General features: G+C 47.6%; 2 protein-coding genes across 2 annotated transcripts in view; both read left to right on the top strand.

Annotated features, from left to right (window-relative positions):
- Positions 1–27589, top strand: part of mtmr10 (myotubularin related protein 10) — a 902395-nt gene that overhangs the window by 572266 nt on the left and 302540 nt on the right. The gene's annotated exons all lie outside the window — the stretch shown is intronic.
- On the top strand, positions 35–27462 carry LOC116968345 (sorting nexin-1-like). Its single transcript, XM_033015129.1, has 15 exons — positions 35–276; positions 9602–9698; positions 11128–11252; positions 13621–13699; positions 16460–16503; positions 16788–16929; positions 17900–17978; positions 20704–20779; positions 21214–21327; positions 22361–22454; positions 23464–23669; positions 24455–24598; positions 26294–26374; positions 26492–26563; positions 27270–27462. Exons 1-15 carry the CDS (start codon positions 76–78, stop codon positions 27318–27320), a joined length of 1605 nt encoding a protein of 534 aa, XP_032871020.1. The 5' UTR covers positions 35–75; the 3' UTR covers positions 27321–27462.

The raw sequence follows: 27589 nt of genomic DNA on the forward strand, positions 1-27589 counted from the left end.
ACGTACAACGGGTGCACGCACGTACCGCGGACACGCGCACGGACAGCTGGCACGCGCACGCACCCCCCTCCCTCCATGCCGGGGAACAATAAAGCACTCACTGTTGAGGGGCGTGACGGCACTGCTGGCGGCGGCGGGAACAATAAAGCATCATTGAGGGGCGCTGGACACGAAATGGCGGCGGAGCGGCGGCGGCCGGAGCTGGAGCGAGACACGGACACGGACACGGAGACCGGCAGCGCTGGGCTAGAGGGAGAGGACTTCTTCATCGGCAGCGTGAGTAACCCCGGCCCGGCCTGGCCTGACCTGGCCTGACCCGGCCTGGAGCTCCCGGACACGGGGATGGACGGGCCGGGCCTTGGGCACCGGGGGAGCCGTCAACCCATCCCCGGGCGTGTCCAACTCCCCCCCCCCGGCTCTCTCCACCCCCACCTCTCCACCACCACCCCCGACCCTTTAACCCTCGGTCTGTTTGCGTTGGTTTCTTGTCAAGGCAACCGGGGTTCAGTGTAAACTCTGCCGTGAGCGCTCTCCGGGCAGGTCGTCACCTACAGGAGTATCTCAGAGAAAGTAAACAGTGCAGAACATAGTCGGACAGCTGCAAGATAAAAAAAAAGTGCAAGGGCAGCAACGAGGTTGAACTTGTCCCGAGCCTCTGCAGTTCGCTCCATAGATGCTGCTGCACCCGCTGAGTTTCCCCAGCAATGTTGTGTACCTCTGCAAGGACTGTCCAGCAGTCTGGTCACAGCTGTCATCCTATAAAGCTGTTCTTTAATGATGGCAGGTACACAAAATTGCTGGGGAAACTCAGCGGGTGCAGCAGCATCTATGGAGCGAAGGAAATAGGCGACGTTTCGGGCCGAAACCCTTCTTCAGACCTTTAATGATGGCATGTGCTTTCACACCTTTGTATCTTCTGCAGAGTAGGAGAGGAGAGAAGAGAGTAACTGGCTGGTTTGTGTGTCTGTCTGTGCTGTTTTCTCAACTCTTCAACTTGTAGTATTGGGCAGACCAGTTGCTATTCCTAGCTCTGATGCTCGATTCTTTCCACGGTGGGTCTGTAGCTGTTAGTAACAGCCGCTGGCGGTATTGTGAATTTCCTTGGCCTCCTGAGGAAGTGGTGTTGTTGGTGTGCTTTCATGGATGTATTAAGGTGCTTAGACCAGGACAAATGGTTGGTGATGTTTACACCTGGGATCTTGAGCTCTTGGCCATCATTACTTTAGTACCATTGCTACAGACTGGGGCATATGCTTCACTCTGATTCCTGAAGCTGATGACAGATCCTTTGTTTTGCTGACATTGACGGAGAGTTTGTTGTTTTGACACCGTGCCACCGTACAGAGAGGGGAGTAAGGAGCTGAGAACGCATCCTTGCGGAACACCAGTGTGATGATTATAGTGGAGGATGTTTTGTTGCCTATTCTCATGTTTGCGATCTATGGGTCAGGATGTTGAGAATCACTGAGTTCCAGGTCCAGGCTCCTGGAGATGACTTAGGTTACAGTTGAAGGCAGAGCTGTAGTCAATAAATAGTCTGGTGTTGGGTGTCCTTGTTATCCAGATGTTCTGTGTGTATTATACAGCGCAGAGAGCCAGTTTGGTGCTTGCTGCCGTTTCCTGGTGTGAAATATATCTAGTCTGGATTGATGTGGAGTTTTGGGTCTTCTTGGTCTTTACTTTTTTATGAGAAGTTCCACAGAGTGTTTTACTACAGTGTTGTGTTGCAGTGTAAACCTAATTCTCATTTGCTTGATTAGTGTTTGCACTTTTTACAAAGCATAAGACTTGGGGCATGAGTGAATCTCCAAACCTGCTCTGCCATTCACTATGACAACAGCTGTCGGTTCCCTATAACTATTTCATGAATTTTGAGAACTTTATCTGCTTCCTCTTTAAATACTGAGAACCCTCTTGAGTGGAGAGTTGTGGAGGTTTGCATCCTCTACGAGAAGTAGCTCTGTTTTGAATGACTTTCCTGATGTGGCAACTCAGTCCCTTCGTTTGAGGTTCTCATCGTGGAAATGCTGTTTCCCTCTATGTTTCAATATGAGCAAACCTCGTTCTTCTAAACTCCAAAGAATTTGGATCTGATTTCTTTAGCTGCTTTGTGAAGCTAGACCTCTAGTGTAGGGAAGTAGTCCAATGAATCTCTTTTAGAAATGACTTCCTATCTCTAGACTCCAACCCTTTTGTAATAAAGACCAATTTGCCAGATAGTGCTGTTCAAAAGGGAACTGCAGATGCTGGAATATCGAAGGTACACAAAATTGCTGGGGAAACTCAGCGGGTGCAGCAGCATCTATGGGTGTTCAAAAGGGAGGATGTCTGAAGGGCGTCTGAAGAAGGGTTTCGGCCCGAAACGTCGCCTATTTCCTTCGCTCCATAGATGCTGCTGCACCCGCTGAGTTTCCCCAGCAATTTTGTGTACCTGCCAGATAGTGCTGTTTGTTTCTGTTTGACACGTACTGCTTTGAACGTTTTAGTGATTAAATTGCCTGAATCTACTGTTGTATGTCAAGTTTTCTGCTTATCTAATTAAAGATTAATGCTACTTTAAATTGGATCTCTGTTCAAAAAGCTTACTTCCTGAACAGGTTAGCATTCCGGATGGCATGTCACATGGTTAGTGTTTTATGTAGGAGCATAATGTTAGTTGACGGTGTGGTGGAATGTTGCTGTAGGTGTGCGTGTGGGAATTTTGTTCCTCATTGTAACTGGATACCTATTGCGATAGTGCTGAGTGTAGCAAGGATGTTCACTTGTCCATTGTTAATAAGTCTAGTTCCTCGGGTGCTGAAATGTTGGTATCCTAGTTTGTTATCAATAGCCTCTGGGAAATTAACTAAATGTACCACTGCTTTAGATGGCTGTGGTGTTTGAGACAAACCCTTGTGTTTGACTGAAGATAGACACAAAATGCTGGAGTAACTCAGCGGGACAGGCAGCATCTTTGGATAGAAGGAATGAGTGACGTTTCTGGTTGTGACCCATCCTCAGACATTTTTGACTAATGTCCTTCTTTTAAAATCGTGTTGCCTGAATGTTTTAGGTTGCTGCTTTCATTCTCTCCCACCTGCCATATATTCCCCAAGCTCTCATCTTGCCCATTTGAGCTCAGAGACTCCTTTCAGACTGTTCTCTGGTCTGCAGTTTCCTTTTATTTGGAGTGGCATTGTTGGTTTGTGCAGTGGTGCCACGTACTGGCAGACGTGCTTGAGTTATTGCTTCGTGCTTGCTTTTTGGGTGTTTATTCCTTGTGCTTCAGCAACTGCATTACTTGAATGTTGCTAATGTCGTTGCTAAACATTCTAGTAAATAGCTGTATGTCCCCCTGAGTTACTCCAGCTTTTTGTGTCTATCTTCTGTTCAAACCAGCATCTGCAGTTCCTTCCGACACATTGTAAATAGTTGGCATTGGGACTCTTTCTGAGATGTTTATTTTTCTAGTTAAACTTTTAAGATGGTGCTTGGTTTGTTAAATGACTGACAGCCTAGGTATTTCACATTTGGGGAGGTGAAGAATGTAGATTCAGACAGCCGGTTGATACTGCCGGTGTGTTTGGACCTTGTTACTGTGTGTGTCATTGGGCAGGGAGCAGCAGGGTCTCTATCTGATCACTCTATGGCTCAGCGGCAAGGAGTGCATGGCAGTGGCATAGTGCTGCTGAGTAGCTCATGCAGTCATTAATATCATGGAATTCAGCAGTGATTTGATCAAGAAAGGTGTGTGAGCAGCTTTGTCCTGAAGTGGTGAAATACAAATACCTTTGGTGCTGACACTTTGTGCTGTGTCCCCCTCAGTCTGACACTGAGCCGTGAATCAAGTAAACACTGATAGTGAGCTGGACACAACACAGGTATGTTTTGTTACACAGCTGCCTCAACTCTGCCATTGTAGTGGCTAGAACACAGTGACACTACTGAGAATGAATCTTCAGTAAATGCTGCCTGCATGATGGGTGGTTGTGGAGACAGGAAAAAAGGTTGTGCTAGAAGGTTACAATTTGTGGCAGTCTTGAACTAGAGTGGTAGAGGTTGTGGATGTGAGAGGTTGTGTCAAGTAGCCTTGTTGACTAACTGCATGCATTTTGTAGATGGCCTGCAGTACTTCAGTGATGGAAGAGGGCACGGGTAGGTGGAGGAGCGAGTTACTTGCTGCTAATCCAGTATTTGTGGCTGCAACAGTACCTTTGGACAGTACTCTCAAAGCCAGCCTCCCCCCCCACACTGGACCCCCATCAGTTTGCCTACTGGGCCAACAGGTCTACAGAGGACGCCATATCGGCGGCCCTACACTCTGCCCTGACCCACCTGGACAACAATAACACCTACATCAGGTTGCTGTTCATTGAGTTCAGCTCTGCCTTTAACACCGGCGTGCCACAGGGCTGTGTGCTCAGCCCTCTCCTCTACTCCCTCTTCACCCATGACTGCATCCCTAAGTACGGATCCAACGCCATCATTAAGTTTGCTGACGACACCACGGTGGTAGGACTGATCAGTGACAACGATGAGTCAGCCTACAGAGAGGAGGTCCAGCACCTGTCAACCTGGTGTGCCACAATAACCTCGTCCTCAACTCCAAGAAGACGAAGGAAATTATTGTCGACTTCAGGAAGGTCAGAGGAGGCAGTCGTACCCCCATCCATATAAACGGGACTGAGATGGAGCGCGTCTCCAGCTAGATTAGATTAGATTAGATTATTTAATGACCACACAATCAAGCTGGTGGAATTCAGGTTCAGTACAGGATGTTACAAGGTAGGCTGATTCCCGTCAAACATAACATAAAACACAACATCATACAATATACAGTACATGCATGGGGAGGATATGTGCTGTTATCATAGTGTGTTCAGAATTAGGTTTGCGTGTGGGTAAAAACTGTTTTTAAATCGAGATGTCTTGGCGGACAGTGAGCTGTAGCGCCTTCCTGATGGCAGCAGGTGGAAGATGTGGTGAGCTGGGTGGGAGGGATCAGAGATGATTTTCTTCACCCTTGACACAGGCCGTTTGTGTTGGAGTGATTCTATTGATGGAAGGGGAGTGCTGATGATTTTGGATGCTTTGTTAACTATGCGTTGTAATTTATTACGGGAGTGAGTGTCTAAATTCCTCGGGGTACATATCTCGGAGGATTTGTCCTGGTCCCTCAACACCTCCAAGCTGATCAAAAAGGCACAGCAGCGCCTTTACTTCCTGAGGAGGCTCAAGAAAGCCCACCTGTCCCCCCAGATCCTGACCAACTTCTACCGCTGTACCATCGAGAGCATCCTGACCACCTGCTTCACGGTATGGCACAGCAGCTGCACTGTTGCGGACAGGAAGGCACTACAACGGGTGGTGAAAACCGCGCAGCACATCATCAGTGCCCCGCTCCCTGCCATGGATGCCCTCCACCGAAAGCGGTGTCTGAGACGGGCTGGGAAGATCATTAAAGACCCCTCCCACCCTAACCATGGACTGTTTGCCCTCCTCCCATCAGGGAGGCGGTACAGGAGCCTCAGGTCTCGTACCGGTAGGATGAGGAACAGCTTCTACAATTATACCATCACATTGCTGAACTCGGAGTCCCGCCGATAGATTTCTCCGGTCCCTCCGTCCACATTGTTTAATTATTCTGTGTTTTTGATTATTCTGTATCTTCTTTTTTTTTAAATTTCTATATGCACTACTACTACGGACTGACGCAAAACTGCATTTCGTTGTACCCATACTCAGTATTTGTGCAATGACATTAAAGTTGAATTGAATTGAATTGATGAGGAAGAATTTCTTCAGCTAAAGGGTGAATTCATTGCCACGGACGGCTGTGGGGGCCAGGTCATTGGTAATTTTAAAGCAGAGATTGATGGTTTTTTGATTCGTATGGATGTCAAAGGTTCTGGGGAGAAGGCAGGAAAATGGCGAAGAAGATTCAAAGAGCCTAATTCTGCTCCCATGTCGTAGGATCTTGTGGTTTAAATGTCTGCTTGTTGGTAAGGCCCCCCTTTATTATCCCACCTCCTCTGTCAAAACATTAGCATGTTTACATCTGGGTTTGGTCCCAGAGTGAGAGGGAATTTGCTGCCACCTGTTGGTAACCTCAGTTCGGGTCAGGGGGAGTTCCCCCCGCCACAGGTACCATGTAATCCCATGCTACCTGCACCATGGTCGGATAGTCGGCGACTAAACCGTCTCCCCCACCTGGTTTGCCAGGTGAGGAGGGGGCTGTGGACCACCAGCAGGACCAAAAGCAAGACCTGTCACAGGGCGGATGAGCTTGTAGTGAGCCAACGGCCATCCACACTTCAGTAGAAGTGTGATCACTGTCATACACAGCATTGTAAAGAATGATGATAAAGCGCATACCAAAATCCTATACTTCCAGCGGCAGAAGTCCGCAGGAACTGGAGGACAGATGTGTGGTGCGTCCGTCACTATTCCTGTCGGAAACCAGCACCACTGTGTCGCTAATGTTTTCAATGATGATGAATTTTGGTTCTCCGTATGATTGGGTACTGTCATGCATCATGGGGATAGGCAGTAGAAATAGGACTGTTGCAGCAGTTGGGTGTAGATGTAGAAACATTGAAACATAAACAATAGGTGCAGGAGTAGTCCATTCAGCCCTTCGAGCCAGCACCCGCTGCCATTCATGGCTGATCATCCAAAATCAGTATCCCATTTCTGCTTTCTCCCCCCACCCCCTGATTCCGTTAGCCCTAAGAGCTATATCTAACACCCTCTTGAATACATCCAGTGAAATTGCCTCAACTGCCTTCTGAGGCAGAGAATTCCACAGATTCACCACCCTGGGTGAAAATGTTTTTTCTCATCTCAGATTGTGGTTACTATGGAGTGTACACAACATAGCTTGTGATACATCTGCCCTCTGCATACAGTTGCCCCACGAACAACCAATGGAAGCGTTGAACAAGAAGCAATGTCCGGTTGTATTTAAGGAATATGTTCATTGCATTAGTATATTTCTGACTTTCTAATAAACTCTGTGCAGAGTATCCAGCACTAATGCCAAATTAATTAACAATTGGCAAGGACATTGTCTACAAAGAGTTATACTTTCTTGCCTTGCATAGAACCCATGCTACTTTGGAGATGATTTGTTTGAATAAACTCTGCCGTACTTTCTGTCCCAGAGACTGGAGTCAACGGAGAAATGTGGCCCAGCTTGCCTGAGGCTGCCGGCTGTGGGTGTGTCTGGTTGCAGGAATGCTGCAGGTTGAAGCTTGCTGGTACAGCTGCTGTACTCTTCCCTTTCTGAATGTGGCTTCACTTTTCAGGGCAAGCCAACTCTAAAGGCTTTTAACATAACCGTGCTGGAGATCCAAATCTGCCTTGTGGGTGGCTGATGAAAGGGTTCCTTTGTTTGTTATCTGTATTGGGTTTGATAGTGAATTATTAATCCTTAATTATTAATCAACTACCATGGTACAGGATCTTTCCCTCAGAATAAATGCAACTGAAGCTGGTTATCATCTTGAATTATTTTAACACACAGTGGGTGTTACAGACCTGATCACCCTTTGGAAGGTGATGGTGAGCCACGAACAAGAACATCTGCATTCCTTTGAAGCTCTCCCATGGTACTGAACAATTGCAGTGCTATTGGAGGAATTGTGATATACGTACTGCATTTCCAAGTTGTGATGGGGTGTTGTGAGTCGGGTAGTGTTCCCATACAAGTTGGCTCTGAGTGATTGAGGTGCTGACGTAACGTACACAAGGTACTCCAGTTGTGGTCTCGCCAACCTCTTGAACAGTTGTAACACAATGTCCCAACTCTTATACTTAATTGCCTGACCAATGAAGGAAAGCGCATCAAATTCTGTAAGCTATCTTATCCTTCACCAAGCTGTCTGCTGCTGCTGCAAGTAAGAATTTATTTGTAAAGATAGACACAAAACTCTGGAATAACTCAGCAGGACAGGCAGCATTTCTGGAGCAAAGGAATGGGTGACTCTTCGGGTCGGGACCCTTCTTTGGACCCGAAAGGTCTCGACCTGAAATGTCACCTATTTCTCCTCTCCAGAGATGCTGACTGTTCCTCTGAGTTACTCTGGTGTTTTGTGTCTATCTTTGGTTTAAAGCAGTATCTGCAGTTCCTTCCTACATAAGAATTTAATTGTTGTGTTTTGGGACATCTGATAATAACACACTTGTGAATGTTGTCTTGAATATCTGTCACCACTTTCAGCAAATTATGTAGCTGTACTCAGCTCCTCTGTGTGTATCTACACTCTCCTTGGCTCTACCATTTACCATGCATATCCTGCCTTGTTTATCATGCCGAAATGTACCACCTTCTAATTCTATCTGCTATTCCTTGCCCACTTCTCCAGTTCGTCTAGATCTTGTTGCAGCCAGAGACAACTTTCAGTGTTAGCCATGGCAGCTACATCCTCTCCAAATCATGTATCCATTTGGTCTAGTTGCCCCTCACAAGCCCTGCCATCAACCACAACCTGCCACAGGTGCTAGACTGAACCTGCCTTCTTCCTGGTTTGAAATTCCAGGCATTCTTTTGAGGATAGCAGTCCTCTTCAAAATGTGGCCACAAATGCTCCTCACTCCAACGTCAATCTGGTTCTGGTACGGAACACATTGTTCTTGTTGTCCCACCTGACTCGGCTTTATGCTCTGATGTCCCTGTGGTCGTTGTCAAGGCCACTGTTCCTGCTGCTCTGGTTACACCCCAAGATTTCTATGTATTTTTACTCTAAAGTCTGCTGACCTGGCAGTCCATGTACATGTGGAACAAGTGAATCATTCAATCCCAAGAGCCTGTGCTGCCATTTAACAGAGCATAGCTGTTCTTCCCACGACTCCATCTGCGTGCCTTGACCCAGCATCTGAGACCCTATATCCTGTCTCAGGAGATTTGAATTCTCCCTGCTACATTTTTTAAAGTGATTTATACACATCTCATATGTGCAGGAAAAAAAGAAGCAAATTTTATGATTGAAACCCTTTGTACCAAACACTAGCATCAGTACTTTGGTTATTTCATAGTACCAGCAATTTAAATTTCTTTAGAAATTCCTGTACTCCTAAGGTTCAAGCCACAATTTTAAACTAAATTATATTTGATAGTAATTTCAATTAAACAATAAAGAAATCCAAGTGGGTATAGATTGTTTCAACAAATTGAATTTGATATTGAATGGAGCGACTGGCAGTGTGGAGCAGAGGTCAGTGGGAAGGAGGTTCCCTCGGGGTTGAGTTGGGAAGAAGAGATTAATGAAGTGCAGCTGTCTGCTGCCATGTCTATGACACCATCCTCAATACCTCTCCATGGCTCCGTGTTGGATGTGATTGGTTTCTGTGTTTGATTCCATTTGCCTGTGGAGCTTGCATTGGAAATAGTGAAAGCCTTGAACTGGATACTTAATACTCCAGCGGCAGTTTCTAGCAGATTAACTATTTGGGATCAGTTGTCATCCTGGGAAGGTGTAAGTTGTCTGTGTTTGGGTTTGGAGCTTGGTGTATCTGTCACTGAGCTTGGCCACAGTCGCATGGTCTCTGTAGAGGTGTACAGTGGGGAATGCTGCTCTCCCTCTGGCATTCATTGCAATTTTTGATGTCCATTTATATTTAGATCAGTCCTTTAGATATGGATTCCTCAAAGACATTCAGCAGCAACTCCAAGACAAATGGAATACATTCCGATGATGAAGAGCAAGATATTTTTGCAGGTAAGGATTGTGACTTCCAGAAATCCCCCCCCCCCCCCTGCTTTTCCTGGTGTTATCGCCAGGCCTGGCCGTTCAACGTGCGTTGGGAATGTCTGGCAGTCCTTTGTGAGGTTTACACAGGTGCCTGTGGATGCTGTGATTTTACATTGGAGGACAAGCCGTCAGTGAGGAGATGACCAGATTTTTAAATGTTTGAAGTCGGGGCCACATGTCTGCCATTGCCGTCTGCAAACCTGGAGCCACGTTGGCTGGAGATCAGCTCAGCTGCCTCTGGTTTTTTAATCCCCGGTAGTGATGTTGTTCCCACTCTCCCAATATAAAGATGGCTGAGCATTCTATTCTTCAGATTCCTGCAGGTTCACATGCTTATGTTTTATATATTGCAAATTTAAAGGCAAAGAGTAAAAACACAGTCGTCCAAGTTGAAGCATAAATTTATAGCCACTTGCACTGAAGTGCGTTGCATTTGATGGTCGTGCTGTGGTTTCTCCTGCACTGGAGATGTTAAATGTTATTGGGTGATCACTCTACACGTTACCTCCCTTCAGTGCACAAGGGTAGTCCCACGCTAGTCACTTTGATTTTCCATCCCATTCCCACGCTGTTGTCTTTGACTTCCTACCCGGTTCCAACAAAGCCCAGTGTAACCTCAGCCAACACCATCTGGGCTTTGGTCGCACTGTGTTGTCAGGCTCTCAACATTGAATTGTAGCTGTCCCTGTTTCTGTCGTGACTAGTCTGTTCTGTAAAGAAAGCTACCTGTAACATTAGCTCTATTCGCTCCACAAATGCAGGCTAATCCCTGCATGTTTCCAGTCCGGCATCTGACATTTGCATTGTTTTCTACAACTTTCATTCATCTCCCTCCATTTACACTCCTACTTTAGGATCAACAAGCATTCCACAGCGTGCGTGTGTGTCAAAAGACAAGGTCTCCCCTGCCTTAAGAATGTCAGTCTCTAAATTACTATTGTGCTGCTTAGTTACAAGCTCTGCTAATGTGCGCAGTATACCACTCAGCAGGCGTCGTGACCAATCCCACCAACTCTACCCCAGCAATGTGTCAATGCTGCGATCTACAGAGCAAAACCAGTCTGTCCGTGTGTGTGTGTGTCATGGACTCCATGCGCTCCCAGCAAGTCCCGGGAGCGATGTGCTGGGTTGAAACAGCAACTTTCAAAGTGAACAGTGAACACTCGGTGCTTTGTGTAACTGCGACCAAAGGCCAATCCTCGGGTAAATAGTTGTGGGCCTTGGTACGAGCTGCACAATATTGGATGGAATGACCCAGCCTGCTGCGCAGTGAGTTCTGTACCTTGTTTGTCATGACGGCACCCTTCAATTTGTCAAAGGTATCATGTTCCGTTCATTGTGGTTACACTTGCTGAGTGTGGCTCCACCAAGTTAGATTGCATGTATCTTGTTGCAGAAGCCACTGTGGAGTTATCCCTGGACGGCCTTCCAAATGACAAGAGCAAGCCGTCTACTACAGGGCCATCAATAAAGTCTCCACCCAGCGCTGTTCTGCAATCCAAGAGCAAAGTCAGTCAAGAGGTGAGGATCCAGTTTAAAGTGTTATTACAGAAAACATAACTGAAATATTAATGCACTTCCCTCTGCCACTTGGGTTGTGTGAGGTTTATATTGTCCCTGTGGTAAGCACGCTGTAGGCACAGTGCTGCTGCTGGCCAATGAGGTCATCTTCAGCTGAAGGACATCTTCAGCTCACGCTGCCTTGGCAGGGCAGCCAACATCCTGAAGGACCCTTCCCACCCTGGACACAACCTGTTCCACCTGCTGCCCTCTGGCAGACGGTACAGGTCTTTCAAAACTTGCACAAACAGACTCAGAGACAGCTTCTACCCCATAGCCATACGTTAACTTAACAATGCAAAATAAGAAATAACACTCACATTCAACTGAATGGTTCTTACTCACAAGCACCTTAAAAATATCCTGAATGTACTTAACCATTTGCACTACTATATAACTGTATATAACTGTACAACACCGAATACCTCATAATGGAAAATTAGTGGCAAAAACTATCTAATTTTTTTATATGTATATATTTTTACCTTTTCTTATATATTTAAAATTGTTCTTGTGAATCGCATCGTTGGATTGACTTTTAAATTTTGTTGTACCATGTGCAATGACAATAAAGAGATTCATTCATTCATTCATTCAGTGCAGGACTTGCATCATAAATCTTGCGCAAGTTTCGGACTGCACTTGTGTTGCAACAGTGTGCAAGGTGGATAAACAGGGTTGCTCTTTGAGTGAATGTTCACCATCCAGTTATTGGTGAACAGCAAGAATCTCTGTTTTGAACATATTTTTCTGTTTGAGTGCTGACACCATTCACTTAGTGTCGGCTAGATACTTGATCCCACTTGCCACTAAGTAGAATCAGTTTGTCCCTGTTTAAACTGCTGTCCGGTTGGTACTCTGCACTGTTGCCGGTTGTGTTAGCTTTAAACTAGCTGTGGTGTTCACTGCCCAGTTGCCTGCAGAAGGTTAAAAGGAGCAGGTAATTAGATGTATTTGATTCTTGAAAGAGCTGTACATATCTGTGGGCACTGTAGGTTCTATAATTTGATGTGCTTCCTTTACTTTCAAGTCGCCTCCCACAGAGAGGCCTGGTATGTCCCAGTCACCTCCCACAGAGGGGCCTGGTATGTCCCAGATAGGATTCCTTGCTCTTTATTCTTTCTTCTTGGCTGTAATTGGCAAATTTGCATTAGTTGGAATGTTTCAGGCCAGTAATATTGCTTTGTTCTATCTTGGATGCTGTAGGCAATACCACTGCCAATGACATCATCAGAAACTTAGCATGAAAAATCTGGACCAGACCACCAAGTAATCACAGGAGAATCTTGCTGTTCCTGATCCTGCTTCATGTGCTGGATCTGAGCTGCACTTCAGCTATCTGCTGCTGTTAACACATCATCTGGAGAGATGTTGTGCATATCCCTATGAAAATAGATCCTTTCTATCCATACTTACATCCTAGAGTTGTCCCAAAAGTGAGCTGTGTGTGTTCTTGGTTTGTTCAGTTGGGATATTGGATATCATGGATCGCAGTTTCATATCTACACTGCCAACAGAGATGAGCAGGGTCTTCTATCCCTCTAGTGTGTAGGAGTTGGGGGTGGGGGGCTGTGCGGTGAGGCCGAGTTGTCAGAGCGGGAGGAGGAGGCAACAACGGAGTGGGAAGCGACGGCCAACAGGGAGAAACTGGTGAGTGGGGAGGGAGCTCCACGGTGATGGTGGTGACAGCAGCCTGAAGAAAGCACTGTTCCCTGGGGCTACAACGTGAGCTGCAACAACAGCTGCATTGGGCGAAGGGATTGCTGGTGAATCTTGCGAGCCGGAGGTGGTTTCGACACGTCTGTCCTCTGTAACCGAGATTCATTATAAAGGGGGTGTTATAATGAGGGTTTACTGTATTTGAAAGGAGGAACCAAGTTCTTATTGGTGGACTGGCCCAGTACTGTAGCTAGCAACACAGTGGTGTAGTACTGAAGCAGTGGTACATGGCTGGAGAAGTGAAAGACATTGCTCAGATCACATTGGAATGTCTTCTTTCATTTGAAGACCAAGGAGTTTCCTAATGTCCTGTGAGCAGTTTCACCATCTCAATTCCAGCAATCTTTATCTCATGTAATTTGCTGTTTGAGAAATGACTCGTTGGACTGAGGTACTTCCAGGTGAACAGTGCAATCCTAACGTGGACTTTAGGTTGTTCTGGAAAGCAGAAAAAGAGTAACTACTTATTCACTCAGGGAAGTAGTTGCCCAGGTTTGACTAGGTTTGCTAAAGGCTGTGTAGAAGCTGGGCGCTTTGTTCTACAAGGATGTCTAGGTGCATGTGGTTTGCTGACAGTGCAGATTGATGCATTATTTAATTCCTTCGGCAGCTGTTTGAAGAAGAAGAAACTGAGGAAGATGAGGATCAATTTGATTTGAAGGTTACAGTGACTGAGCCGGAGAAAGTGGGTAAGTAAGTTTGATGCTCCGGTCATGAGGGGTTTGTGTCCGGGTGCAGTGATTCACACAAGGACAAGGGCTGGAGTAACAGCAGGTCAGGCAGCATTCTCGGCAGAACATGGATAAATGACGTTTCAGGCCAGGACCCTGCTTCAGACTGATTGTAGTGTCCTGATCTGAAACGTCATTATCCGTGTTCTCCACAGCTGCTTCTCGGCTTACTAAGTTACTCCAGCACTTTGTGTCCTTTTGGGTAAACTAGCACCACCAGTTAGTTCCTTGTGTCTACAGTGATTCACCTTTTGGTCAGTGTTCTGCTCAGAAACTTTGCAAGTACATTTTGGTTCTGGGCGACAGCATGATATGTGTGTGATTATTATCTGGCAGTGTCTGCCTTTACATTTCCCTGAAGTTATTCTCTTGAATCCTGCCAGCATTTGACCGTGTGAGGCCCCAAAGTAGTGATGGTGGCACATGAGATGAGCAGTCATGATTCCACTGTGGGCGAATCTGACCACTCTGGCTGGGCTTGGAGTCTGGCCACTTGCCAATGACTGGGGAAACGCTATCTTCCTGGCCTCAGCTCAGCATTGTGAAAGCAGAGAGTCATCTCTGGGCATTCAGCTGTGGACCATGAGGAGGAAGTAGGTTTGGGGAAGAGGAACAAGAGAACAGCGCTGTTTGGAATGAACTTTCAGAGTTGCTTATTGTAATGAGTTATCTGGGTTTAGAGAAGCGACCAGTCGATGGATTGTTTAGTGCATGAAGTATTTACAGATTTGTTGCATTAATTTGTGCTGTTAGTTTTCTGTGTTAGTGACGTACACATTGCTACAGTGCTTGACATGTAGTTCTGTGCCCAGGTCTTTCCAGCACCACGATGTACAAAGATCTGGTGTTTCTCACGACTGGAATTTGCTCTTCATGCATGGGATGTAGACCCCACCGATTCATCTTCCATGCCTGATGTAAGGAGGCAACTGAGCTGAGCTGCTGGATGGTAGACATCCTCTCCTGGAGGTCACTGGTGAACTGGCTGGGGTCTAGAGCAGTCTGCTACATTACCATCACAATGATGAGCCTTTCAATTCGAAGTTCATTTAATTACCCAGATTTAAACTCAGCAGTCATGATGGGATTCAAGTGTTCAAAAAGGAACTGCAGATGCTGGAATATCGAAGGCACACAAAATTGCTGGGGAAACTCAGCGGGTGCAGCAGCATCTATGTGGAGAACTTCTTCAAAGTAGGTATACCTTGAGGAGAAGGGTTTCGGCCCGAAACGTCGCCTATTTCCTTCGCTCCATAGATGCTGCTGCACCCGCTGAGTTTCCCCAGCAATTTTGTGTACCTATGATGGGATTCAACATTGTTTCTGAATTAATGGCCTAGAACTCTGGCTGTCAGACCAACGGGTTAACTATTAGGTTGCTGTACCCCATTAGACAGATGAGGCAGCAAATCAGCCTGAATATATGCCACTTTTCTCAATCACCTGCTTTATTTAGGCAGGAAGTAGACCCCTGGGATGATAAGCTCATGTGTTAAAGGCTCCTTTAATTAAAATGAGGTGGAAGTAGCTAGGCTAAGGTAGTAACTGCTTTTGATGGGGAGCGGTATGGGGAACTGCAGTAATGAGACAGTGGGTGTGTGAAAATGCCAGACTTTCCAGTCCATAATTAAAGAATTAACTGAAGGAGTGATTGCAAGATAGTCGTTATACAGTGGGGGAGCCAGCATGTTGGAGAAGTGTTGGTTGATGATGTGATTACTCAGTGTTGCTTGCTGAGCTACTGTCCATGGCAGGTGAACAAGTGTAAATTGTGTTTAGAAAATAACCTGACCAAGGAAGGAGAAAGAATGAGGAATGAATATAAAGCATTGTGTTACTTTGAGCAGAGCATTTAGTCAGTGTAGCTTACAGAACAAATGTGCTTGCTGGTGGAGAAATGGTACATAAAAACATCAGGAATAGGATTGGGAGGAGGCCATATGTCCTTTAAAGCCTGCTCAACAGTTTAATGAGATCCTGGATAATATGATCTTGTCCTCAGCTGCACTTTCCTAACCATTCCTCGTACAGGCCAGAGTTGTGTCTGATTCTGTCTTGAATATATTCAGTGACTGCCTCCATAGATCTCTGGGGCGTAAAATTGCAATCATCCTCGGTCTCTGAGACACCAAGTGTCTCTATCTTAAATGGGCAACCCTTTGTTCTGAACCTATATAGTTTGGTTCTGATTTCCTGCACAAATCATTACTGTTCCTCATGCCGCACAACATCGAAAGCCAAGACGTCTCAGCATCTACCCTGTTGAGACCATGCAGCATCTGGTGTTTAACTAAGGCTATCTCCCATCTTCTAAACTCCAATGAGTACAATCCCACGCTGAGTGTGAGTGTTGGTCCCAGGCTGAAGGAGTGTGAATGTTGGTCCCGGGTGTCCCTGCCTCGTACTGATTGCACTGTCACCCAGTGCCTCCATGTAACCGTAGGTGTTACACAGCACCTAACCTGTTGTTCCTCCTCTGCAGCTGAGGGGCTTGCACATGTTCACTGTGTGGGCAGCCATGTCTCTGTGTATATTGACAGTGGGTCGAGTCAGCTTCTGCCTATTCCCCCAGGGGGGAGATGTCCTCACAGTCCTGGTGAGATTGTCAAAACCTATCTGTGGGGCACTGTGCTCCTGCCCAAGCTGGAATATAGCTCCTCAGGAATTTACATAAAACAGCAGCAATGTATTTGAATAACGTTTTATTTCTCTTTTTAGGTGACGGCATGGGTGCATATATGGCATATAAAGTGTCGACGCTGGTATGTATCGGTACATTGGTACTTGTTACAATAGGGCCACAGCTCTGGTGTAAATAGTGTAATATTGTGAACGTTACCTGATCCATTGGAACAAAGTCTCGTGTTCAAGTATTTAGAATGCAAGCCTTTGCTTATTTTAATAATGCTGCTTTGTGCTATGATATATGTGCAGATTTTCTAGCTTGGTAAAATGCTGGGCAATGTAATTCTTTTTGCAGCACTGCATAGTTTTTTAGTGTTTTTTAGCATTGGCTAATATATTTATGCATTGTTTTGCTTTGCAGACCAGCTTAACAATGTTCAAGAGGAGAGACTTCAGTGTAAGGCGAAGATTTAGTGATTTTCTAGGACTATACGACAGACTTTCAGAAAAACATTCTCAAAATGGCTTCATAGTGCCTCCACCTCCCGAGAAGAGTTTAATAGGTACAGCAGCTGGACATTAGACTCAAGCCCATTCCACTCACTGTCATAATGTTTACTGCAAATGGCTGTTTAAAAAAATGATAGTTTAGGAAGATGAAATGTTTTGTTCAATAAGGAGTTTCCATAGTGAATTATTCCCAAAGTTTATCTCCTAGTCCATTTGTTCTGGGTCTTTCCAAGTAGCTGTTGTTCATGTCTTTCAACAGTGTTATTTCTTGCCTTTATTTTCCCCCCCCTTTTTTCCACACATCTGCATGAGTCTCTTGTCCCGTGTTTACACGGGGATTTTGTGGATTTTGTTCACGCCCTTCTCTGCAAGAGGGGAGGATGCACAGAGGGCACGGAAAATATGTCTCTGCTTCTCTCTGGTGTTTAAGTTGCTCTAAGCCTATTACACTGTGCACTAACTTCTAGCACCAGGAGGTTTCTCTTATGAGTGTGGTTTAGACCTTCCTAATTGGCAAGTCTTCAGTAGTGTGTGTGGACTAGATTCAAGGATTCCAAGTTTAGGAGTAATTGGGTAGATTTGCTGCCTCATGGTTCCAGGGACCAGATTAAATCCTCACTTCTGGGATCATTGTGTGGAGTTTGCAGGTTGAGCCTGGAGATTCTGTTTTTTTCCCACATTCCAAAGACTAGAGAGTTAGTAAACTAATTGGCCACTAAATTACTCTTAGTATTGTGCGCGATGGAATCAGAGGTGAATTGGTGTGAATGTGGGAGAGGGGTTGCAATGGAAGTTAGTTTGGTTGCTCCGGGGACTGAAGTGACCCATGTTGTGAGGGAATGTGGAATAAGTGCTTTAAAATGTAATGTTTAGAAGTGATGATCTGAAGCGTGGAGTTCCCCTGAGTGAGAACCCTCTGCACTAACGTGCTGAGCCCGTCATTTGCTATAAACAATGTCTCAATGCCTCTGGTTCTCCTGGTTTCCCGACGCAGATTGCTAATCCTGATTTCTCTTTGGTAAGGAATGACCAAAGTGAAAGTTGGGAAGGAAGATTCCTCCTCGGCCGAGTTCCTGGAACGGAGGCGAGCTGCGTTGGAACGGTGAGTGGTGAAAGGAGCCGGTGGAAACCAAGAGAGGTGCGGTATAGCTTCCAAGGGAGGTGCGCCTGTAGTTTCCAAAGTGCTGTGCACCCAAACTTCCTGTGCAGGGTTGTGAGATTCAAGGACAATTGATGATGATAAACTGTGTAAAAAGTGTGGCTGGATTGATCTTTTGTTTGGAGTGGGGATTAATGTTGAAGACTGTGACCATTATACTTGCTGTTCTCGATGTGGCTTCTTTTACATTAGTGAGGCCAAGCGTAGACTGGGCGACCGTTTAGCCAAACATGCGATCAGTTTGTGTAGGCCTGCTGGATATTCATCTTGGCTCCTCTTCCCATTCCCACATTGACCTTTCTGTCCTGGGCCTCCATTGCCACAGTGAGGCTACACGTAACTTGGAGGAACAGCAGCTTGTATTCCGCTTGGGCAGCTTTCAACCCAACGGTTCCAGTAGTACCCCCTACCCACTCTAACTCCCCTCTCACCCTGCTCCTTTCCCCTCCTCATCTATGGGACCCTTAATTCCCTTTTATCCCCTCCCCCCCCCCCCCCCCCTCCTTTATTTCCACCTATATCTTTCCCTCTGACTTTACAATTCACTCCTCTTATCTGACACCCTTTTTTCTGATGTCACTTATTCCCCCATTGATCCCTTCAACCCTCACCTGTCCACCTATCACTCAAGGCTTGCCTTATCCCCACCTCTTGCTGTTTTCATCTCTCCCACACCCCACTGCAACCAGCCCAAACGTTGTGTGTCCATTCCCTCCACAGAAACTGCTGAGTTAATCAACACTTTGTTTGGCTTGGGTGTAGTTATCCCACCTACACAAGAATAATCTTGCATTCATCCGAATGCAGGCATTACTTTCTAGATTGGCTTTGCAAAACCAGTTCTAAACTTGTCTGGTTCCTTAATTAAAACGGTAGTTGATGTTTCTGCCTTTAATCTTTCGCTGTCTGTGCCGTGCCCTGGGTGGGGGCTAAATCAGATCCCTGCCTCTGGTCATTTGCTGTGTTGGCTTTCAGCATCAGCTGCCTCTTGTATGACGGGGGTGGGGTTATGGGTGGTGACTGACCCACCAGATGGGGAGTCTGTTCCAACCTATTCATCTGTGAAGGTCAAAAGGAAAAGTAGGGAAGTGTTAGAATGAGCTCTGGGAAACCGCTTACTCGATGAAACGTGTTAAATCCACTCCTGGTGCCATGCTGGGCTGTCTCTGTCAAATTACACACTTCAGCTCCTTTTTGCAACACTCGCAGAATAAAAATGCAGATCCTGATGATGTTAAATCCTGCTGGTCCCTCACCTGCCTTTCCTGAACCACCCATCTGCCAGCATTTTCTGGCAAATAACCCACCTCGTTTGGTGTGGTCACGAGCAGGGTGTATGCTCACTAGAATGGAGGATATTATGGCTCCATTAGCACTCTGGTCTTATCCAGACTAAACAAAGCACACAGCACTGATAGTGGGCTCCATAGCTGTTCCTGACGTCTCCTTCCCTGAAGGATTTGTCATTGAACACAACCACTTTATCTTTGTTGGTTGGCGATGTTGACATTAAGGATTATTGGGCACCATGGTCATGTCTGCAAGAGCTCTCCATATTCTGCTACACCATCCTATACAGCCCTGATTCCCTTCAGGAAAACCCATGCTCTCTCTCCTCTCCATGAGGAAGGGGACCAGGGAAATGTTAAACAATGTGTTGATCAAATTAGAACGTGCGGGCTGTAGTCACTTTTCTCGAGCTGTGTAAGTGTGTGGCGGTGTTGGGGTTGAACATGCAGTGAAAGATCTGCCATGGTTGCTGTTTCAGCTGCTGGGCACTAGGTGGCACCTGGTGCACAGTTACTGTGGTGCACTGAGTGCGAGTGTGAGTACACGTGTGTGTGTGTACATGTGTGTGTGTGTGTGTGTACATGTGTGTGTGTGTACACGTGTGTGTGAGTATACGTGTGTGTGTGTGAGTACACGTGTGTGTGTGTGAGTACACGTGTGTGTGTGAGTACACGTGTGTGTGTACACGTGTGTGTGAGTGTGTACACGTGTGTGTGTGTACACATGTGTGTGTGTGTACACGTGTGTGTGTGTACACGTGTGTGTGTGTACACGTGTGTGTGTGTGTACACGTGTGTGTGTGTGTACACGTGTGTGTGTGTACACGTGTGTGTGTGTACACATATGTGTGTGTGTGTACAAGTGTGTGTGTGTCTGCAGCACCAGGATTTATCCTCCACTGCTGGAGTGGCCGCAGGTTGTGGCTCACTAGTGTTGGAGTGTCACGGCCAGTTGCACCACTCAGCTCGCTGAGTCCATAGATCACCCGTTCACTAGTTCTGTGTTATCACCCATTCTCATCCACTCCCTACACAGTAGCAGCAGTTTACAGAGGGCCAATGAACCTCCAACCCTGCACGTCTGGGATGTGGGAAGATAATGGAGCTGCCGGAGAAAACCCACGCGGTCACAGGGAGAACGAGTAAACTCCACACAGGCAGCACATGAAGTCAGGAATGAAGCGGTCTCCAGCTCTCTCGGGCAGCAGCACCACCCGCTGCACCACTGTGCTTCTTTGATCTGTCCCCATTTCTGCACCTATTCTCACACTCGGTGGCAGTGTAAAGTATTAGTAACACCCATATACCTTGGTGTCCAGGTGCAGGATCAAAGTAATAATTAACTGGAGAAGCCCCACCTAAATCTTGTGTTATTGCAGATATCTACAGAGGATTGTCAAGCACCCCACATTATTACTCGACCCCCATGTCAGGGAGTTCTTGGAAAAAGATGAGGTAACTGCTCCATTCGAGGGGAGAGGGGGCGGTGGGTGAGAAATGGGGCAGGTGGGCACAGAGCGGGGGGGGGGAGTGAGGCAGGTGGATGGGGAGAAGGGGTGGTGGCAAGTGGGGCAGGGGCGGAGAGAGGTGGTGGGGCAGGGGGGCGGGCAGGGAGAGGGGGCTGGTGGGTAGGGAGGGGGGGTGGTAGTGAGTGGGACAGGGGGATGGGCGGGGAGAGGGGGCGGTGGGTGAGAGATGGGGCAGGTGGGCACAGAGCGGGGGGGGGGAGTGAGGCAGGTGGATGGGGAGAAGGGGTAGTGGTGAGTGGGGCAGGGGGGACAGGCAGGGAGAGGGGGTGGGTGGGGCAGACTCCCACGTGTTTACGTGCTGCAGGTTTTGCCGGGCCTGAGTTGGCGTTTTGTAACACCAGTCTTTAACTGTATTTGTAGTTGCCGCGGGCAGTAAACACACAGGCTCTGAGTGGGGCCAGCCTACTTCGCATGGTCAACAAGGCTGCTGATGCTGTCAGTAAGATGACCATAAAGATGAATGAGTCAGACATAGTAAGTGTTCCTCTCACTACCCGTCACAGGTTCCATTGTAATCATGGCATGTTGTTTTGTAGGCTGCCTATCACGCAGCAGAGGTTTTTCCCTGTACCTCGGTACATGTGATTATAAACTAGGCAGAGCCCAGAGTGGTAGGCTGGTGAGCTGCCACGTGCTGGGTCACTGATGTCCCCATAACCAAGTGCTGCTGCCTCATCTGCTTTAGCAGCGGTCGGGTCTGGGTGAGGCAATTATTGTGCTCAGCATTTATTCACCGAGCTGTACAGCACAGAAACAGGCCCTTCAGCCCACCTTAGCCATGCCAAGTTAGCATCCTGGGCTAGTCCTGGTTGGCGCCGAGCCCTCTAAATCCTTTGTGTTGCTACTTTGTGGGGTAGAGGCAGCAGGGAAGTACTGTCTGACTGGCCCTGCAAGAATGGCGCTCTGCACCTCCTTTCTTTCATTAACTTGTTCTGTCCATATCTCTCTGTTCCCTCTCCCTCTCCCCTGACTCTGAGGAAGGGTCTCAACCCAAAACGTAACCTCTTCCTTTTCTCCAGAGATGCTGCCGGACCCGCTGAGTTACTCCAGCATTTTGTGTCTATCTTCGGTTTAAAGCAGCATCAGTGGTTCCTTCCTACACATTTTGCCTCCTCTGGCCTTGTTCGGTAGTGGCAATGTGCTTGGAGTTGCAGGGGGCACTGTTTATTTCCCTGCATATTTGGTTTTAAAAGCTGCAAATCAACAAACAATTGTTGTTGAGTTGGATTTTGTAGTTTCCAAAATGAATGACAGAGCTACATGCTCCACAGAAACAAACCCTTCTGGCCTGTGTCCACCGTTCCCTTGGGCTCTGCAGTCCAATTCCAGCACTCTCTGGGTGAGAATGCTTCTCCCAGGGATTCCCTTTAAACCATTCGCACCGTACCCTCTGGTCCATGGACTGAACCATATGGACCAGTGGGTAAGGAAAGCGAGTGGCTGCTGTGTGCTTTTGGCCATTGTCCCTGTGCCCTGCTATAGAAGGTGTTTGTTGTTCTACCTCCAGTGGTTTGAAGAGAAGTTTCAGGAGATTGAGAATGAAGACCTGCAGTTGCGCAAACTCCACGCTGTTGTTGAAACCCTCGTCAACCACAGGAAAGGTGAGATTTGGAGAGGAAGCAGAGGCTGGAACTACGAATAAATCTAAACTATTTGCGTGATGATTTCCTTAGATGTCATGCTCTCTGTACAGAGGCCGGGGAGGAGTGGAGCAGGAGGTGCAGTGCTGGGTCGGTGGTGAGGGGGATGTCCAGGTGTCCGGTGTATTTGGGCTGCAGTGGGTTCACGACCATTCACACAACATGCTCACATCCCATCAACTCTCCACTTCCTGTGGCTCTGAAGCACATGTTTAGTGTTTATCTTTTTGAAACTCTGTAAACCTCTTGGAACAGTAGCAGTTTGACTCTCATCCAGAAATGAATCCAAGATCAGTGCATTGATGCCATGAGTTGAGAGACCAGTGCTTGCTTGGTGCCAGGCACTGACTCTGGGCTGGGCTGGGCACACTCCTGTGGCCCGTGCTTGGCAAGGCTTCCCTCGTGTTCTGGCTCGATAGCATAGACTGCATCTTGATAATCTCGTTAAACAGCACCACATTCAGACTGTCTGATGGAATCTGAAAAAAGCCCATCATGATGCTCATGAATTAGTTTATTCTTTGGAATAGAGAGTCTAAATGGTGACCAGGTGTAGGGTTAATATTTAAGGTAATGTCTTACTACTTGTACCTTCTTCCCTGTAACTTGGGTGTTGGACTCCATGGACAGATGCAGGAGGTTTGATGGGAGAGTGGTCTATATCTGTCATAGGATTGTGTGGGGGATATAGAGAGGGCTTTCATCTTTCTCCCTCCTTTCTGCTATACAATGAACTGTGTGAATGCCCAACATACAATGTGAACACATGTTGGGTTGAGGATGTAGTCAGACATGTCTGTCAACAAGTGTTGCCCCCCCGCCCACAGGGCAGCTGCCCCCAGAGTGGGTGGTGGTGTAATACCCGCCCCGTCTCCCCCACCACTAACCCTGTGCAGCTGCCCCCAGAGTGGGTGGTGGTGTAATACCCGCCCCGTCTCCCCCACCACTAACCCTGTGCTTCTGTCCCCAGAGCTGGCGGTGAACACAGGTGTGTTTGCGAAGAGTGCGGCCATGCTGGGCAGCTCGGAGGACCACACGGCCTTGTCCCGCGCGCTGTCACAGCTGGCGGAGGTGGAGGAGAAGATCGAGCAGCTTTACCAGGAGCAAGCCAACAACGACTTCTTCCTGCTGGCCGAACTGCTCAGTGACTACATCCGGCTCATCTCAGCAGTCAGGGTACTGCCTAGTGCCTGTGGCATCCTTCACCTGCTTTGTATCCTGGGCCCTAGGTAGTCCAGTCGTGGCTAGTGTAACTGGGACCCCGGACCCTGGGTAGTCCAGTCCTGGCTAGTGTAGCTGGGACCCCGGATCCTGGGTAGTCCAGTCCTGGTTAGTGTAGCTGGGACCCCGGGCTCTGGGTAGTTCAGTCCTGGCTAGTGTAGCTGGGACCCTGGGTAGTCCAGTCCTGGCTAGTGTAGCTGGGACCCTGGGGCCTGGGTAGTCCAGTCCTGGCTAGTGTAGCTGGGACCCCGGGCTCTGGGTAGTCCAGTCCTGGTTAGTGTAGCTGGGACCCTGGGTAGTCCAGTCCTGGCTAGTGTAGCTGGGACCCCGGACACTGGGTAGTCCAGTCCTGGCTAGTGTAGCTGGGACCCTGGGCTCTGGGTAGTTCAGTCCTGGCTAGTGTAGCTGGGACCCTGGACCCTGGGTAGTCTAGTTGGGTCACCAGCTCACCAGATGTATATGCCTGGCTGTGTTTACTCTCCCAGTAGAATTGTGTCTCCCATCAGTTTGGGGGGGGGGGGGGGAAGAGGGGGGGGGGAGGGACTCCACCCTGCTGTGCTCCCAAGGGTTCTCTGACACATCAAGCCCTGGCAGCCACAGTGGTGTTGCGAAGGGCCCAGTCCTGGCTGCATGGAGCCTTGCAGCCCCTGGGATTTAGCCTATGTGGCTGGGCTGTGAAGCGGTGGGGAAGGCGTGGTGCTTTGACAGGGTGCTAAGATGATGTGACTGTCCTGGTGCAGGGCGTGTTTGACCAGCGCGTGAAGACGTGGCAGCGGTGGCAAGATGTACAGACTATGCTGCAGAAAAAACGAGAGAATGAAGCTCGTCTCATCTGGGCCAACAAACCGGAGAAGCTGCAACAGGCCAAGGACGAGATTACAGAGGTACGCTTCAGTGTGTTCACTGTTAGTTCCGTGTCAGCACAGATCTCTCTGCAATTTACTAGAATGTTGCCTGGGTTTCAACAACTAAGTTACAGAGATAGGTTGAATAAGTTAGGTCTTTATTCTCTGGAGCGCAGAAGGTTAAGGGGGGACTTGATAGAGGTCTTTAAAACGATGAGTGGGATAGACAGAGTTGATGTGATCAAGCTTTTCCCTTTGAGAATAGGGAAGATTCAAACAAGAGGACATGACTTCAGAATTAAGGGACAGAAGTTTAGGGGTAACATGAGGGGGAACTTCTTTACTCAGAGAGTGGTAGCGGTGTGGAATGAGCTTCCAGTGGAAGTGGTGGCGGCAGGTTCGTTGGTATCATTTAAAAATAAATTGGATAGGCATATGGATGAGAAGGGAATGGAGGGTTATGGTATGAGTGCAGGCAGGTGGGACTAAGGGAAAAAAGTTGTTTGGCACGGACTTGTAGGGCTGAGATGGCCTGTTTCCGTGCTGTAATTGTTATATGGTTATAAGTGCAGACCCTCTCTACCTCTATAGCACGGGTCATGTAGCTCATCCTCTTCCATGGGCTCAGCTAGGATTGCTCGTGTACAGTGCAGATCAGTAAACAGGGACCCACCTGCCCCTTTTCTCACCTATGTCCACCTTGCACTCAGCTTCACCAGACTCCTGGTGCTGCCAGTGCCATGTCACTTTCCACTCTGTACATATGAGCTCGTGTAAAACTCTGCTGCCCGTTTCCTGATTCCCACCAGATCCCATAAACACCCTGGTGTATGTCCTTGCTCCCATTCACAAACTGCCTTTTATAGTTGCAGCCGCTTCATCAAATATTTATTCTTTCTCTGTAAACAGCCCTATTGCCTCTGGGCTCCTGTGTACATGTGACTGTGCACAGTGGAAGAGTCTCGGAACAGAGGTCACAGCCTCAAAATTAAAGGACATTCCTTTAGGAAATAAAGAAGAATTTCTTTAGTCAGAGGGTGGTGAATCTATGGAATTCATTGCCACAGACGGCTGTGGAGGCCAAATCAATGGATATTTTTAAAGCAGAGACAAATAGCTTCTTGATTAGTGCGCGTCAAGGATTATGGGGAGAAGGCAGGAGAATGGGGTTAAGGGAAGGTTAGATCAGCCATGATTGAATGGCAGAGTAGACTTGATGGGCCGAATGGCCTAATTCTGCTACTGTGTCTTATGAACTTATTGGATGTGCCACCATTTGTGGGCCATGTCTTCAGCAGCAAGACCGACCTCTGCAAGTCCCTCCCTCAACCATGACGTTTGTTTATCCAGCTTCGACTCTCCTTGAAGCCTAGTTCTTTGATCAAAGGTCTTGTGTAGCTTTGTGAAATGTGTTAACGCTGCCGTCAAGTGGCCAAATATTTACTTTGTTGAAGGACGATATGAAGGGTAAGATGTGGCCACAAGTGCTGACTGTTGGTGACCCCTTCCATCAGCACCTGATGACATTAACAAAATTCAGTACACTTGGACTCCCGGGATGGTGGGTATGAAGAGGGAGCAGAATGCTGCTTCCTGGGGAAAAGACCAACAAACTTGGTCCGTTTCACAGTGCCTTCAGCGGCAGCAGTACAGGTAGAAGTGTGCATGATGGTTAGTGACCAACCGGGAGGCAGTGGCTGATGAGCTGTGCTAACGAACCACTCTTTGTCCTAGTGGGAGCCCAAAGTTCTGCAGTGTGAGCGAGAGTTTGAGCAGATCTCCGCCAACATTCGAAAGGAAGTTGCTCGCTTTGAGGTGAGTGCTTGGGTCTGCCTACCTGCCTGCCCCCTGTCCCAGCTTCACCCTCACCTCTCTGTCCTTCAAACCTCTCTCTATGTTTTAAACTCTCCTCTATTTTGTTCTTGCCTCCAGGTCGAGAGAATTAAAGACTTCAAAAGCCGGGTTATTGTGTATTTAGAAACTCTTCAGAATTCCCAGCAACAGGTGAGGAGCCTTGGGCAGCGGCAGCTCTCAGCGGTAGCGCTGAGCTTTAGAGCCTCTGCTCCGATACCCGGGCGAGGGGTTGGTGCAATGTGGGCCCATGGCAGAGGAGGGGAGTCACTCATGCTTGGCCAACTCGACCCGAAACTTCTCCCCAGAGTGTCCCGCTGAGTTATCCATCCTTGGTCAATTAGATTGCTGACTCGAGTGAGACTGAGCGACAGTGACTGGCACTCTGTTTACTGTGCCAGTTGAAAGTCACCTGGAAAAGATAAGTGGAAATAAATAAAAACGTGAGATAATCTTTTGGATATGCAGCAAAAACAGGCCACACTAGTAGTACTCGATGCTTCATGACGTGGGTTAGACTGATTGCTGAGGACTTGGGTAACAGCAGCATTGTGCCCTGCTCTATGTTAGAATAGTGGTGGGGGTTTTTTAACTGTTTCCTTTCCCTCCCCCCGCCATGAGGTAGGGAGAGATGGGGGCGAGTGAGGTGGTGGGACTGAGGTGAGGGAAAACTCTGATTAGCTCCAGCAGTCTCCTTGCTCTGGGAAATACAGTATCTCCTGGAGAGATGGGGATATGGATCATTGACAAGCAAAGAGTTAGTCTGCAACATGTTCAGCACAGACATTGTGGGCCGAAGGGCCTGTTCCTGTGCTGTACTGTTCTATGTTCTAATCAATGTTCTTGTCTGTGTTGACAGCTCATTAAATACTGGGAAGCCTTTCTACCAGAAGCAAAAGCCATTGCATAACAGGAGTGGAGTGGACACTTGCTGCATTTTATACATTATCTCCAGCCTATGTGAAGCTGCAACCTCACCTATAAAAGGGACGGCATCTTCATGGTTGCAGTTCTTTCTTGCTCTTCATGTGATAAACCTTATAGTATCTTTAGTTTGCATATATTTTCTTATTTGATTGTTGGGGCATCAGATTAGTTGTCCAAGACGTGAGTTTGGGAGGGGGGAAGGAGGTGGTGAATGGGGCGTTGTCACAGTGTTCACGGCGCCTCTCTCTCCTG

Source organism: Amblyraja radiata, chromosome X, assembly GCF_010909765.2.
Source record: "Amblyraja radiata isolate CabotCenter1 chromosome X, sAmbRad1.1.pri, whole genome shotgun sequence".
NCBI classification, from domain to species: Eukaryota; Metazoa; Chordata; class Chondrichthyes; order Rajiformes; family Rajidae; genus Amblyraja; species Amblyraja radiata.

Bases quoted from the DNA above. Each gene is read 5' to 3' on its own strand.
- LOC116968345 (XM_033015129.1), top strand. From the start codon at position 76: ATGCCGGGGAACAATAAAGCACTCACTGTTGAGGGGCGTGACGGCACT. The intron at 11,253-13,620 runs GTGAGGATCCAG...TTCCTTCGGCAG, and splicing joins AGAGCAAAGTCAGTCAAGAG to CTGTTTGAAGAAGAAGAAAC. The intron at 16,504-16,787 runs GTATGTATCGGT...TTTGCTTTGCAG, and splicing joins CATATAAAGTGTCGACGCTG to ACCAGCTTAACAATGTTCAA.